A 16,917-nucleotide genomic window follows, 5' to 3' on the forward strand; every position below is an offset into this window, starting at 1 on the left:
ATTCTGGGAGACCAGATATGCTTCCAGGCACAGGAGTGACCATCATATATCATGGAAACCCCAATGGCCACCACCACCTCTGTGGCTTTCTGCCCCCCCCCCCCCCCCCCGCCAGCCATATTACCAGGCCCAAGGTACCTCCTCCATGGCCTTATGGCATCACCCCAGGTCTCAAGGGGCCACCTCCACTCCTCATGCTTCCAAGGCTACACGCTTTCTATTGTGAGGCACTCAACAGCCAAGAAAGCCCCCCAGCAGCCTCCTCAGCCTCTGGGGTCACTGGGTCACAGCTCCCCTGAGAGTCATCAAGAGGATGTTCAGGAGACAGTGCCCCTTCTGTGGCCTCATCATCTTTATCTCCTGATGAGATGGTGGTAGGGGCCTCCGTTTTAGTCCCTCCTCCTATCAGCCACAAGGCCCACCAGGACATGCTTCATCATATGGCCTGCAAAATAGGCATCCGAGTAGAGGAGGTGACAGAAGTAGAAGACCCTCTGGTTCACATCCTGACCCTGGAAAGGCCATCAAGGATTGCTCTCCCATTCATTAAAACAGTGGAGAAGAATAATCTCTTCATCTGACAAACCCAGTCTCTATTCCTCCAAAGGCAAAAGGTGTTGAGGAGAAGTACTATGTGCTCTTTAAGAGCTATCAGTGTCTCTAGTCTCATCCATCCCCACGCTCCCCATTGGTCTCGCCAGTCAATGAATGGGAGTGTCAGGGTCAACAAGCCCTGGTGCCCAAGGCCAAAGAGGCCAAGAGCTTGGATATTTTTGGCAGAAAGATGTACCCTTACCACAACGACTGGCTGCTGAGTGGCCAAAGGTTAGGCATACTGCTCAACTTAAAAAGGTGACACTTGTCCCTGTCCAAAGGGTAGAGTTTATCATGGCAGTCCTTATATCAGATCTTTTCTGTTGGAATCACAATTCCAGGGCACAATTCATCTAGTCTCTTGAGCGTTTTCCCTCCTCGGGCACATGGCATAGTCGTGCATGCCAGGCTAAGACTGAGGTCACTCCAGGCATGGCTCTTTTCAGTTTACCGCCCTGTTTGGGCAAGCAGGTCCTCGACACTCAGTCACGTTGGAGGATTTGCCTGGTAGTCTGCATGGGTTTCCCCTTTCGTGCTTCCTAACACGAGATGACCAAGTCATGGATGTGTTGGATCTCTGTTGGGGAGCATACTTGGGAGGTCTGTGGACTCAAGGTAGGTAGTTGGATGACAGGATGTTTCTCCACATCAGTGTCATGGAGCACAGAGTGGTTCATTTGACCTGTCAGACATTTCATGCCACTTTGCAAGGTCACAGCTTCACGGTTCTGACAGACAACAGAACTAAGGCATTCTATAACCACAAGCAGGATGGTGTGCGGTCATTGCTGTGTTGAGCTCTCCTCTGGGAGTTTTGCATAGCCCACTCTATACACCTGGAGGTTTCTTGGCTCCAAGGAGCCTGGAATGAAGTGGCCGACCACCGCAGAAGATCATCTTGCCAACCACTTATGACTGAGAAATGTGATGTCTTCCATTCCATCTTCCGCTATGAGTTTCCTCCTGTGGATTTGTTTGCAACAGTGAAACAAAAAATGCCCCCTCTTTTGCTTGTTCTGCAACTACAGTCTTGGGTCCATGGTGGACATGGTTATGCTGCCCTGAAAGGGTTGGTTAATGTATGCCTTTACCCCAATTTCCCTTGATTCACAAGATCATTCTCAAGATCTAAAGAGACAGGGCCAAAGTAATCCTGCTGGCTAACCTCTTCCATGGCTTTCTTAGCCCATGTCCTAATTCAGGACATATACAGGTCAGCCACCTGGTCCTCAGTTCATACCTTCCTGGCACATGACACCATTGATCAGTAGGCAAGAAATGATGCAGCTATAGGTAGGGCAGTTCTGCAATCAGTAGTACACTAATTCCTCAGAGTTGCTTGGGAATCACCTAATTGGAGTCTATGTGAAAAAGCACCCGAGAAGAAAAAATGGTTACTCACCTCTCGTAAATGTTCTTAGAGATGTGTTGTTGACATCCATTCCAATACCCACCTTCTGTAAGAATACCTGTTAAGAAGGAAAAGGGGGGGCAGGTGGATCAGCAGGGTCATAGAGAGCATGTTATACCAGCACTCCAGGAGGCTCCCTGGCTGACCCAACAGATGCTATTGGGGGAAAGTTTTCGACATTCATGCACTCAGTGCACACACACCTAATTGGAACAGACATGAACACCATATCTCGAAGAACAACAACTATGAGAGCTGAACAACCATTTTTTGCATTGTCACAGGGGTAGTGGTGTGGAACACCTTCGATGCTGCTCCCTATTCTGCAGGGGATGTGCCTATTACTGAGCTGCTTAGTAAGCTGATTTCCATTCTTCTCCCATCCTGTGTTCAGATTCTGTTCTACAGGCTGGTGCAGAAGTGTGGGATAGGTCCATGGACCCTGGCAGGGAGAGTGGAGGGCGTAATTCTTGCGATTCCTTGAGCACAAGGACTATGCTTGCTGTTAAGTCAAACATGCAAAGGCAGAGGCAGTCATGTTCCTTCCCATTGTCCTACTGTGAACCTTCATAAAGGACAGGCATAATCAAACCCCTCATGAATCCTGAACAAGTAGGGTTCTGCTTGGTGAAGATGTCTGTGGTGATTCCTTCATTTAGTAAATATATTATCTTGTTTTTCATAGTATAAAAAGTATTGAAAGACAGGGGTTTTTTTAGAATTTCTCATCCTTTTATTGATGTTGAGGATAATTGGCCATTGTCATTACTAAAATAAATGCAATGTGTAGACACATCATGAAAATGTATACTTTGTGTGTGCATTCAGCAGCTAATTCCTGAGTATATAATCAAACTATGCTCTTGAACATTGTGTACGTCTCTACTATAGAATTCAGAACCCAATATTTAACATGGTCAGGTGCTTCTCTTTATTATTGAATGTATTTATTTTCAGTGTTAGATAACTAAGCCAAAATATGCAGTTTCTTGATTTGGTGGTGAAGGAGACACAACAGTTAAATAGTGAGCATTGAGTGATTTTATTCTGTTAGTATTTGAACCCTTAATTATAATTGCCCAACTTTTATATGAAGGTCCTAGGCAATAGATTATTTTTAAAGCTTTCTCATCCTTTTACTTAAATTATCAAATTCAGAACCAGAAGTTTTACTTCACTAAAACTTGCAAATATTATCATAGCTATATTTTCATTTTAATAGAATTAATTAAAAGTCTTAATAAAAGAATTTCAAAATCATGACATTTTCAATTTTGGAAGTACTTTTCATGAAAAATTGGGATTTTCTGTCATTTAATTTTGGTATAAAATGAATCATCATTGATATAGGAAACCATTTTGGAAATAATAGTGTTCATGGATAGTGTTCATGGATAGCAAGCCCTAAAGTTAAGCTTGAGAAGTGGATTCTATTCTGAACTTTGTTCAGACCTTCAGTAATTCATATCCTTCATGAAAAGTTACTCTTATATTCAAACTTTACATGCTTGGCCTCAGCCCAAAGGTGAACTGAAAAGTGCAGAATGTTTGAGTTATGCTAAGGAGAAAGAAGTACACTTTTCTTACGGCTTTTTTTAAAAAACAAGATGTTTTTGTGCTTATGAGAGCTCAAAAATAGTTTGAACTTTAAACTTGGCAAGATTTCAGTCCTCACTGAGGGCTATACAACTATGTCTACTGATCTTACAGATTATTGCTTTTTGTTTTGTTTTAATTCTCAAGGTTTTTAACTTTCATTGGAGGAAATCCAAATGATATAGGAAAACCTGATATGCAACACAAAATAAATGTTGTAATTCAAAAAGAAGGACTAGAAGGAACAGCAAAAAGATTAAATACAACAGTACATACGCTTCAAATCATCATTGATGGTCTGACGCAACCGGAAGGCTTTGACATCCGAACAGGTAAAAATTGAATGCCTTACTTTATAAAGGCAGTTTTGTTGTCATCTGGAATTGTAGAATGTTTTGAGTTTTATTATTTAAACTGCAGGTTTTCTTCTAAGTTAGCAGAAGATTTAGTGGATATGTAGTTCCTCCCTTTATCCTGTATAACAGAGAAGAAAGTACTATAGCATGCAGTCAATCACATAGTGTTTGCTGGCTCGGTAATTAAGGAGTGTGAATCCTGTCTTAAATCATGACCTTTTTAGCCATAGGAAGGTGGGATGCGGAGCTTTTAACAGATAAGACAGTTGTCCTACGTTGACTGTGTACTGATTAAATTTACTATTGGCTATTGTGGGAGAAGCATGAGACTATACTAAAAACAGTAATAGTAAAGATGTATGGAATAGTAATTTAAAATTTTGATTTATCGGGAGTTTGGGTCACACACTCCTCAGAGAAAAGTTTATTTGGAGTACATGGTTCATTACCCACCACTGGTTAGATATTCACAGCAGTGTAAACAAGTTTGGAGTGGGAGAGAGTGAGGAAGGCGTAGGAGAAGAGAGGGATATATCTGAAAGTGCCCTGTTCAGCGAACCCTACACTGCATACACTATATCCTTTCACAACTGCAAGAGATAAAAGTAGGCAACAGAAATTCAGGCATGTAATAATAAATAGTAGACTGATATTTACAGAGAAAATACATTTCCACTCTCTCAACATTCATTGTTTTGCTTTAAGCCTTTATTATAGTTATTTATAAATGCATCCCACTAATGATTCTGGAAATCCATTTCCTATCTTGTAGTAATTTCATTCTGGAGCTCTAATTTCTAATTTTCAATGAAATGGAGTATCTAGCAATACATATAAAAACACACTGTGTTTCTCAACATCAAAATAAATGTCAGTTCTTAATGCAAACATTCAAATTTTAATGCACCTATAGTGGAATAATGGTGGAAGATTTTTGGAACAGTCTTTTGTAGACAAAGACTGTGACTAGAACAGTGCTAATAGCAGTCATGCTCAGACATGGTTTGTAAATGCATTTGTTACTAATATTTTTCTTAGTACAGACTGGAATTTTTTGTTTGCTTGTTTTGAACTGAACCAACCCAAGTCGAAATATTGACTGCCTTCAGGGGAGCAATCCACTATTGACAGCAGGTATGACTGGCACCCTCTCAGTGGCCTTATCTAGCTGTAATTTGCCACATATGCTCTTCCACTGGTGACAGTAACTATATCCTCTGTAAGGAAGGGGGTTCCAGACAGGTTCAAAAGTTTTTACCTGCTCCAGTAAAACTTCCTGATCTTGTCTATGCTGCTGTTTCTACTGTTGCTCCTGTGGGAGGAAATTCCTGTAGAGTGAATTACAGTTCTTCTTCGAGTGGTCCCCTTGGGTGCTCCACTCTAGGTGTTGGGCTCGTCCCGGCGCCGCTGATTGGAGGCTTTTCGTAGCTGTAGTTGGCCGGACCGCGCATGCGCAGCAGCCGCCACGCACCGTTCGCACCGTTTCTCCTGTTGCGCAGTCCGGCCCCTCTGCCAGTTCCTCTCAGCCGTCCTAGGTTGCTGACGGAGCTCTGTTGTCTCTCCTCAGAGGAAGCTCCTTTCAATTGAAAAGTTCAAATTTTCATTCATTTTTCTTCAGGTTATTGTTAGTTAATTAGTTATTTGTTAGTTAAAACAAAAAAAAAGTTAAAGTTAGACTTAGTCAGTGTTACTGTTATTGCTGCTAAGTTCTAATTTATTATTACTATTTTAATCCGGTTGAATCAAAATGCCTGGTTTACCGGAGTTTAAGAAATGTTCCCAGTGTAAAGACCCCATGCCTGTATCTGATGGCCATGATGCATGTATACGCTGTTTGGGGGAGTCCCATATACCGAGCAAGTGTGCCCACTGTTCGAAATTAACGGCCGGGGCACGTAGGGACAGAGACATGAAGCTCAAGCTCATCCTCTTTGATAAGGCTCTGCAGCCTTCTGAAGCAGCTCAAGGGGACTCCTCTATGGAGCGCAAGCGGAGATCATCACCATTAAGGGAGTCGACCGCGAAGAAAGGGAAGAAAGCCTCCCCAGCGCGATCCCTAGCCGCGGCCCCTCTGTCTAAAATCAATGAAGGTGACCAACTGGGCACCTCTGGAACGGACTGTCAGCCCACACAAGAAAAATCGGAGAGGCATAAGCCTTTGGTGCGCTCTTCGGTGCCTGCGCCTTCGTGCGCTATTAAGGCTATGGGGAAGAAGACGGCTCCTCCGACTCACAGGCGGCCGTCTACGCAGGTGCTGGATCCGAGGACCTCGGCACCGACGGTGTAATGGCATGGGAGGCATGATACGGCACTGAGGCCAGCACTGCTTCAATCGACTGCACCAAATGCCCATGGCGCCGGATACGGTGCTAAGTGACAGACATGCTGCAGTACCGGAGGCGGCACCACAGGCTCTTAAGAAACCAAGTATGGCACCGACGGATCACTGCAGTTCGGTTCAGCTTAAGGCACCATTAGGAGAGTTAGTCTTGCCAGCTTCATCGGTACAGCACTCCCCAGTACTGGTTTTGGACGATGAGGATCAAGCCTCAAAGCATTCATCTGTTGATGAGGCCCACACCATGCCTTCAGCCGTTCCTACAAAGGCTCAAAGGAAATCAGTTCCAAGAAAGGTGTCCCCGTCTCCCTCACTGATATTTTCCCTGGCACCGTCTCCATCCCCTCCACGGTACCACTCTCTGCGAGAGCCTCGTTATCAGTGCAGCCCACATTCTCCGCACCGGCATTTGAGGCCTCACTATACTTATGTGTACAGGCACCCCCTACTGCATTATGGGATGCCTAGTAGATCTCATTCTAGTAGATCTCGTTCACCGACTCATTCACCTTCGAGGTCTTACCGCAGTAGATACAGCAGTGCCTATTCATCCAGGAGACCGTCTCCCGACTGCTCCTATCGCCATGGGAGGAGAGATTATTTTTCTCACGACTATACAAGATCTCGTTCTCCTTCGAATTCTTGCTATTGCCGTGCGTCTCTGGCTAGACGTCAGTCTCCGGTGGGCTCACTCCAACAGACAGCCCCATCGTCGAAGGTTCCAGTGGCTGCCCCTCCTCCTCCTCTTCAGATGTCTGAACCAGAGGAGGGTCAGATTTTGGACGATGATGCCCCTCTGCACACAGTGTCTCCAGCTGACATTTCGTTATCCTCCCCAGATGAGGCTGTCTTTCAAGGGGACACTTCACCCCCGGATGACGGTCGAAAGTTCCAGGATCTCTTTAAACGGGTAGCGCAGACACAGAATGTCCAGCTCGCAGACGTGCAGACCAAGCAATACAAGTTGCTGAAAAATTTACACCCGAGACAACACTCGAGAGCAGCACTTCCGATTGATAAGGCCATTCTTGAACCAGCCTCAGAAATCTGGCACACTCCGGCTTCCGCCCCACCTACATCAAAGCGGGCGGAAAAGAGATATTTCGTCCCTTCCAAGGGTTTGGAGTTTCTCTTTACCCACCCCCAGCCAAACTTTCTTGTAGTGGATGCAGCTCTTAACCGCACCAAGAATCCACAGGTGAAAAATGCAGCAGTGGAGAAAGAGGCCAAAAAACTAGACATCTTCGGTTGAAAAGTTTATTATTTGTCCATCCTCCTTCTTCGCATTGCCAGTTACGCGGCACTTCTGTCCAACCAAGGGTTCAATAACATTGCCAAGTTGGCAGGGCTTGCCCAGAACGCTTCCGAAGCGGACAAGGCCATACTCCGCGCCGTGGTACAGGAGGGGTACGCTTGCTCTAGAGCTAGTCTACAGATAGCCATGGATGTTGCGAATACTGCCGCAAGATCAATAGCTACCGCAGTATCCATGCGCAGAGCATCATGGTTGGCTGCTGCTGGCGACCCTAGGGATTTGCAGGCGAAAGTCGAAGACCTTCCATTCGACAAATTGAAGTTATTCGCGGACAAAACTGATGAGGTGTTGCACACTGGAAAGGACTCGCGTATGACTCTACGTACGCTTCGCATGTACATACCACCATTCCATCGCCGAAGGTACTTCCCGTATCAGAGGCGATATGACTTTCAATTCCAAAGACAACAACCTCATCCTTTTGATCAGACTCGATCCAAACAAAGACCACAGCGTAGACGTCCGCAACCATCTAGGATGACCAACGTACCGCACACAAAACAGCAGGTTTGACTCGCCTGTCGATGGTGCAACCTCACCAGTCATCGTTGCCATCACTGCCGATACCATACCCATCTTTCATCATCGCCTTCGGCCTTATTACAATCGTTGGGCCGAAGTAACCACCGACAAATTGGTATTGGAAATAATAAAATCAGGCTTCATCATCCCCTTTGCGTCTATACCCCCAACCCATACACCAACCCCGTCCCTTTTCAGGAACCCCTCTCACTACACTCTTTTGCAACAGGAGGCTCTATGCCTACTTGCCATTGGAGAGTCCCAAAAGAGTTCAAAGGGAGAGGCTTTTATTCTCGCTACTTCCTGATGCAAAAGAAGACAGGAGGATGGAGACCGATTTGAGTTGTGTCTGAGACAGGAGATTTGGTTGCCAGGCTCTGGAAGAGGATATGGATGCAGGAGTGGATTATGACATGCAAGAGAGGTTTTGGGGGGAATTTGGGTGCAGAGTCTGGAAGGGGTTATGGGTGCAGGAGCGAGAGTGCAGAGGGTTTGGATTACGTGGGGTAAGGGTGAAGAAGAGGGGCAGAGGTTTGGGAAGGGGGAGGGTTTGGGGTTCCAGAAGCAGGCTCAGACCAGGAGAAGCTTACCTTGGCAGCTCCCAGTCAGCAGCTCAGTATGTTCCTCAGACAGGCTCCCTGCCTTCCATGCCCCTCCCCCCCATGCTGCTCAGAGGGGCTATGTACTGCTCTGAATGCTGGGAACTGGGGGAGGAGGAAAGGCATATCTTGCATACTGCCTGTGCTGCAAACAGACAGCTCCCATTGTCTGGTTTCTGGCTAGTGGGAGCTGCGAGATTGGATGGGAGGTGAGGACAATGTATGAAACCTTTCTCTGAGGCTTGCAGCATTCAGAGAGCTGCTCTGAGTGACGTGAGGTTGCGGGGCAGGCAGGGAGCCTGGCTGAGGCTCCCACTGTGCTACAAGCCAGATTTTGCCCGCCCCTGAATTATAGCATGCTCAGGACTCTAGACTGTTGGCACTCACGTGGTGGCAGGATACCACTTTGGACCTGGAAGGAGGTCCTTCACAGTTCCAGCCTCATCAGTGACTCTTGTCTCCAGCACATCATACCTGAGATGGAGAGCCTACCTGGGCACTCTCAACATTTAAGGTTACCAGTCCAGTCACAATTGCATCCTGCATATTAATAGAAACTCAAGGAAGTTTGACTAGCCTGCCAGGCCTTTCTACCTTAGATTCAAGAAAGAGTGGTTCAGATCCTGTCAGACAGTATGACAACAGTGTTCGGTATCAACAGTCAGGTGGCGCCAAGTTGGAAGCCCTCTGACTAAAGGGCTTCTGTCTGTGGCACAACATCCATCTCATAGTTGTTCATCTTCTAGGAACCAAGAGTGCTTTGCCTGATCACTTCAGCAGAAAGTTCTTATCTTACCATGAGTGGGCCCTTTCACCAGAGTTGGTCAGTTCCCTCTTACAGAGGGAGGGGAACTCCCCAGGTGAACCTGTTCATATCCAGACAGAACATGAAATGCCACACCTTCTGCTTGATTGGGGGCAAGAACAGAGAAGCCCTGTCAGATACTTTTATGCTTCTGTTATCAGGAGCTCTGACATACACATTCCCTTCAGTGCTGTTTCTCCCCAGTGTCCTCACAAAGATCAAACAGGACAGGGCAAGGTTTGTGCATGGTTGCTGGATCACTCTGTTCTCTTCCTGCTACTGTTCAGGTTGGACCTGATTTCCTAGATCCACAGCACACTCCAGCCTGTTGGCATTGCATCTGACAGCCTGGCTGCTGTGTGGCTAATTGCAAGAAGCCCTCTACCAGAATAACCATGGAAATAGTTCACCTGCTAGATTGCAGACAAAGGTGTTTGTCTCCAGCAGGCTGTGCTACAGCTTATTCCAGACTTCCTCTTGCATCTCAAGCACCAAGGCTTGTCCCTTTCATTGATCAAAGTCAACCTAGCAGCCATCTCAGCCTTCTGTTCACGGGCAGATCAGTTTTTGCTTAAGGAATCATGGCAAGATTCCTTAAAGGCCTAAAGTGCCTCTACCCGCAATCAGGGACCTTGTCCCTCAATGGGATATGAATTTAGTGCTGCACAGCTCATGGAGCCTCCCTTGGAGTCTCTGGCTTTCTGCTATTTCTTTTTCCTTTCCTGAAAGGTTATGTTCCTGGTCACAATGGCATCAGCCCACTGAGTACCCAATATTCAGGCACTCACCTGGGAGTTGCCATACAGACTTCTACAAGGATACGGTCCAGCTAAGACTATACCCCATGTTTCTTCCCAAAATAGTATCTCAGTTTCATTCAAACCCAGGACATTTACTTACCATTCTTCTTTTCAAAGCCTCATAAGTAGGAGGAGGAATATAGACTACATGTCCAAGATGTCAAGAAGGGTCTGACCTTATACATTGACAGGGCCAAGCTATTCTGTAAGTCAACACAGTTATTTGTTGCTGTGGCCAATAGGATGAAAGCTTTCCCTATATCTTCTCAAAGAATTTCCTCTTGGATCAGTGCTTTCATTTGCTTCAGCAATGACCAGGTGAAGGTTCCACCCCCGGTGATCATCACCGCCCATTCTACCAGGATGTAACCCATTTCAGCAGCCTTTTTGGCTGCTGTGCCTATCCATGACATGTAGAGTGGCCATCTGGTTATACCTTTATGTTCCACTATATATCAATCCAGCAGGTTTGAGACAATTGGGCAGTACTGCAAGCTGCTAAGCTGTGAACTCTGAGCCTTCCTCCATGGATACTGTTTGAGAGTCACCTAACATGGAATTGTCATAAGCAAGTACTCAAAGAAAAAAAATGGTTACCTACCTTTTCGTAACTGTTATTCTTTGACATGTGTTGCTCATGTCTGTTCCATTTCCTGCCATTCTACCCTTGTGTTGGAGTTGCTGGCAAGAAGGAACTGAGAAGGCACATGCAGTTTCATAGTTAAGTTCATTCGGGACTCTTAGGTGAATATCATCTGGTTTTGATGGCTTGCTGCTGTTTAATATTATTTCCAGTCTGAATTTGTCTAACTTCATCTTCCATTCATTAGATCATATCATACCTTTCCTCTGCTAGATTGAAAAGCCCATTATTAAATATTTGTTCCCCATCTAGGTATGTACAGAGAGTGATCAAATCACCTTTTCACCTTCTTTTTCATCAAAATAGATTGAGCTCGAGTCTTTAACTATCAAACATGTTTTCTAATCCTTTAATCATTCCCATTGCTCTTCTTTGAACCCTCTCCAATTTATCAACATACTTTTTGAGTTGTAGGTTCCCAAACTGGAGACAGTATTCCAGCAATGGTCACCGTGGCAAATGCAGAGCTAAAATAACCTCTGTTCTTACTTGAGATTCCTCTTGCATTGAAGAATTGCATTAGCCCTTTTGACCACAACAGTATACTAGGAGTTCATGTTCATGATCCCCAAATCTTTTTCAGAGTCACTGCTTCCCAGGATAGAGCTCCCTGTCTTTTAAATATGGCCTATATTCTTTATCCGTAGATGTATACTAGGGATGTAAGAGTGTAGCTGTTTAAACGGGTAACCAAAAAGTTCTTGCTTATTGGTTACCCAAATGGCACATCCAACTCCCGATGAGCCGCCTGCGACCCCATGCTGCCAGCGCGGGGCAGCAAGCAGGAGCTAGTATTCACAGGGAGCCAGCTTAAAAGCCAGCTCTTGGCTCACACTGGCTCCCAGGGAGCTGTCTGCTGCCCCACGTGTAACTATGTAACTGCTGAAATTTTCAGCGGTTACATGGTCAATCAATTTTAACTTCTGTAATAGATACATTTGCATTTGGCCTTATTTAAAAAATTGGCTTTCTAGTGCCAGTTTACTAAGCTATCTACATTTCTCTGGGTTATTGAGCTGTCCTCTTGGCTATTCACCATTCTCCCATTTTTTGTGTCATCTGCAAATTTTTTTCATAAAAAAGTATGCAATACCAAGACAAACGCCTTAGAGAGGTTTAATAGTGTTAATCCCACCTGCTTACTTTTATCAGCCAAACTTTGTTAATCCCATCAGAAAAAAAATAATGTTAATGTGACTAGGTCTGTTTTCCATAAACTATTGTTGACTTTTAACTTCATCGCCCTTCTTTAATACTTGATTAAGTCCCATCTCTGTCCATTATCTTTCCTGGGATCAATGTTAGACTGTCAGGCCTATAGTTTCCCAGGTCATCCCTTTTATCCTTTTAAAATATTGCATATTAGCTTTTTTTACAGTCTTCTGTAACTTCCCCATTTTTGAAGGTCTTCCTGAAAATCAACATATATTCTCTAGATTGCTCCTCAGTCAGCTTTCTTAAGATTCTTGGATGCAAGGTGTCTGGACCTGCTTATTTAAAAGTGTCTCATTTCAATAGCTTCTGTTTTAACATCCTCTTGAGAGGCTACTAGAATGGGAAGAGGGTTTAATGACTTGAGTACATCATCTGTTTTTCTCTCAAACAGAACAGAAACATTTATTGAATACCTTTTCTGTATTGAGATTGATAATCCTACCATTTCCATTTAGTAATGGACTGATAACATTGTCAGGTTTCCTAATATATATTTTAAACTCTTTATATTCCTTACATCTGCATTGATTTCTCCTTGTCTTTTCCTTAATCAGTTTTCAAGAATGCCTAGCTTCTCATTTATAATCATAACTATTAATTTCCCCTTTTTCAGTTTGTTATGGCTTATTTCTTGTATTTTAGTTTTCTAAAATGCTATTCTTGGTTTCAATTGAAATACTCTACTCTTGGCTGCTTAATGCCCCTCAGTGAGTTTAATAGATCATGAAACAGGAAAAGCTATTTGGGGATGGGAACTAGAAAGATGATTTTAAAATATATACAGTAATTCCTTGCTTAATGTTCTAGTTACATTCAAGTAAAATTCTGCTTTAAGGAAAACAAATTAAGCACATCCAATTTCCCCATAATAATGTAAATGTGTGTGTGTGTGGGGGGGGGGGGGTGCTAGAGTCCATGGAAAAATTTTCACCAGGCAAAAGACACACATAAGTTTTAAATTATTTTAATCAAATAATTTAACACTATACTCACCAGTGATGATTGTGAAGCTTTGTTGAGGCTGGGGTATAGCAGGTTTGGGGTTCAGGAGCTTGCCCTGCTTTGTCTGCCTGGCATTCTAGCCAGGGTGCGAGGTTGAGTTTGGAGCATGCCCTGTTCTACCCACCCAGTGCTCCTGCCAGGGAGTGGGGTTGAGGGCTTGCTCACTCCCTGGGTGGAATGCCAGGTGGGTGGAGCCAAACAACCTTATAATAGGACATTGCATGATTTTAAATGAGTGTGTTCTCTAATAGACCAGCGGGCTAATAAAGAAATTACATTAACTGAGACAACTTTAAGGGAGGAGTTACTGTATTTTAAATTGTTCTAGTAACCAAAGTAATCGGAAGGGAGTAAATCTCAAAATGTTGCACAAAGGGGCTAACTTTTAGCAGCAGTTAAGTGGCTGTTCAGGTAACTGTGGATAATCCTACATACCAGGCTGGAACAAAAAGCTGCATTGTAAACATTAAATGGTCCCCATGGCTTCTTCCAGTCTCATCACTGCCAGTGCCCTGCGCAGCTATTTAGTTTCTTTTTGCATTGAAAAGCCTCTGCACAGTATAAAATTACAAAAGGTTTAACTGATTTGGAGTCAAGTAATTAAGTGCATTCCTTCAATGGATACTTCAATGCCTTTCAGAGTCTACTAATGCCATTGCCAGTCTGAGTGACATCTTAGGGCCTGATTGAAAGTGTGCTGCAGTCGCATAGACTCCGATTCAGTGAGCTTTAAATTAAATTCTTTTATTTTTTAAAAGACAAAATGGGAAACAATTAAAAATCCCAAACTTATTTTTGTGTTCAGAATATCTCACTGGTAAACTGAGCAAACTACTTGGGCCAAGCTAACTAGCTTAGTTCATCAGGAAGAGGAACGACAGCTATAGGGAAGGGCAGAAGAGCTCATTTCAAGGCTGGCACAAATGGAAAGAGGTTTTGGTAAGGAATCAACCAGCACGGGAGTAATAGAGACAAAGAAATCCTATCCATTCGTACATACTGTACTATAAAGGCTTGAATATCTAGCTTTGTGTATTTAAAACTATGTGTCTACTTCTCCATTTTCATCAACAAAATGAGGAATGACTTCCATGAAGTTAGTGGATTTACACTAGTGTCAAACTGGTATAAATGAGTAGAGTGCATATAGGGCTATCTCTGAGGCATGGTATTCATAAACCATTTTAGTGGTTTTCCTTTTGTTTACTGATATCAGTAGACAACCTCAATTGAATATTCACTTTCCTAAGTACTATTATGTGCTCTAATTTATAAAAACCCTATCAGATAACCAATTTTTGTTGGTCTCTTAGGGTAGCCTCTTGCCATTGGTTAAATTATACTGGTTCTCTATATAGCATACACTGTGACCAGCCAAGGGGCTAGCAAAATAGAAGAAAGTCCATTACCTGGTAGAGGTGATGCTTATATGGAAGACATGTGAAAATATATTGGAAATACTGGTTACTTGCAGTTGGTTTCCAAAAGTACAAGGCTGCCTGTAGGAGTGACCCACAGAACAAGTTTAATTGTACTGTTGACTTTCTGGTGTCTTATTTCAGAAACTTGATTTTCATCTCTTATTTTTTGACAGATTTTGATAAACCTGATTTCAAGAGAAGCATAGTTTGTCTTGAAGACTTGAGCATTGGCACTGTTCTGACTGGAAAAGTAGAGAATGCTACTCTCTTTGGAGTTTTTGTTGATATTGGTGTTGGTAAGTCAGGGTTGATTCCAATTAGGAACATAACTGAAGCAAAACTTTCTAAAGCCAAGAAGAGAAGAAGTCTCGGGTTGGGCCCTGGAGAAAGAGTGGAAGTTAAAGTACTCAGTATTGATATTCCTCGGTCAAGGATAACACTGGATCTTCTTCGTGTTTTATGAGTTTTTCATCACTTATAAGACTTTTATTTCTCTTTAAAAGGTTAAGTGTTGTCACCAAGATTCCAAAGGTTGCAATTCAAGGACTTACTGAGTTTACTGGAAATGAAGGAATTAATCTAGTTTTTTAAATCTTCAGTTTAACTTTTTAATTCCAGAAGCTTTACTAGAACACTCTAAGCTCCCTCCTCATAACAGTCACTTTAACACCAACCCTCGAGTGGCTTTCACCCTCTAATTAAGATACACACCTCCTCTTTGCAGAATAAGTGAAATCTCAGTGTGCTGCCAGACACATCTCCTAACCATTTTCTTCTGTGCAAGATTTGCTGTTTCAAACAACCTTTGGTCTTTGTTGCTGCAGCAGACTGAGCCATGCTCTTTCATACTGAAAAACAATCACTTGATTGGTTTGTTTCCATGCAGTTTCCTTGAGGAGTGCTTAAAGGTGGACCTCTATAGTAGCAAAAATAGAAGCTTTAAAATGTCCTCTTCTGTTAATATTTTCTTTAAGATTAGACCAAGGAAGAACACAACAAATAATACTCAAATCTGGATATAATGGTAATGGTATTACAGAATCAGAAATTTACTACTTTTGTTTGTGCTACTGTATAAAGTTCTTTTGTATTGCTTGGGCACTCATATAAATTGTTTGGTTCCTCTAATTTGTTCAGAAAGTTGCAAAAGGATTTGGTTTACTTTTTTCTTTTCCTGTACATAATAAAAATCTTTCTGGCCTTTTTTTCAGTGTACTGATCACATACACTAGCTGCATAATCACAGGGTAATGCCTGTACTTTCCCAACAACCACTGTTTGTACAAAGCATTCTGTTTAAGAAGGATAATTGTGAGGATGTGCTTTTCAAAACATCATGTCACATAATTGTAACTGGTTTTTTACTAACTGAAGCTTCAGATAATATTTTCAGCGGAAGCTATGGGAATAGATCTGGTATGATCAGGTCAGTCATAGAGTCCAAGGCCAGAAGGGACCATTGTGATCTCCTAAATAACAGGCTATAGAACTTCCTCAAAATAATTCCTAAAGTAGATCTTGCAGAAAAACATTCAATCTTGATTTTTAAAAATGTCAGTACCAGAGAATCCACCACAGCCCTTGGACCCTTGTTCCTTGAAATGTCTACTCCAAAAAAATAAATAATGAAAACTAAGTGACAATGATAAAATCTCTGATTGTCTGATATCAGTTGATCTTAATGAGGTTAGAGAGTGGGAGCCATGATTCAGGAGGATAATCAATAAGCCATTCATTTAATCTCTTCTCTCTCGCTTGTCTCATTTTGATTTTATGGCTGAGGTAAGTCTTAATGAGTTGGATTTAAGTACAGAACACATTGCAGACAGTTTTGTTTCATGAAAATGGACTCCTAAATGAGCTGGGATGACTGCCAAAAAATCTGTTCCACAGGAAGGGAGGTATAAATTACCTCCTTCTCTTCATATATAGGATAATTCTTCAGATTAAGGTTGAGGTCATGATTAGCTGGATGGTGTAAAAAACTAACTTTGGGGCTGTCAGCACAGTAGATTAATAAAGGAGCTGGTTTTACTAGCCCCTCACTCTCTCAATGAATGGAAACTTGCAGCTGAACATGTAAAATTGGTTTAACTCCTCCTTCCCCAACATACATCCATTGAAAAAGAAGACTGGTAAGTTCTTTATAATTTATACCATGCAATACATTATTGATCTAAATGGTATGTGTACAGAACATTTCCAAAGAACTAAATGATGATTGGTATCAAATCCGTAAAACCTAACATGATCCAGTCTGAAATGACTCCTCAGGAAAGACAGAGACACTCTGATTCACA

At 42.9% G+C, this 16,917-nt stretch overlaps 1 protein-coding gene across 4 annotated transcripts in view; it reads left to right on the plus strand.

The window, feature by feature from the left end:
* SRBD1 (S1 RNA binding domain 1) overlaps window positions 1-15,822 on the plus strand; it is a 236,501-nt gene extending 220,679 nt beyond the window's left edge. For all 4 annotated transcript variants that reach the window (XM_075925416.1, XM_075925414.1, XM_075925415.1 and 1 more), the window contains 2 exons: window positions 3,749-3,933; window positions 14,791-15,822. In XM_075925416.1, the coding sequence (XP_075781531.1) occupies window positions 3,749-3,933; window positions 14,791-15,080 (475 nt within the window). In that variant the 3' untranslated portion in view covers window positions 15,081-15,822. The remainder of the gene's footprint in view (window positions 1-3,748; window positions 3,934-14,790) is intronic.
* Window positions 15,823-16,917: the final 1,095 nt, after the last annotated feature.

Source organism: Pelodiscus sinensis, chromosome 3 (assembly GCF_049634645.1).
Source record: "Pelodiscus sinensis isolate JC-2024 chromosome 3, ASM4963464v1, whole genome shotgun sequence".
Classification (NCBI taxonomy): domain Eukaryota; kingdom Metazoa; phylum Chordata; order Testudines; family Trionychidae; genus Pelodiscus; species Pelodiscus sinensis.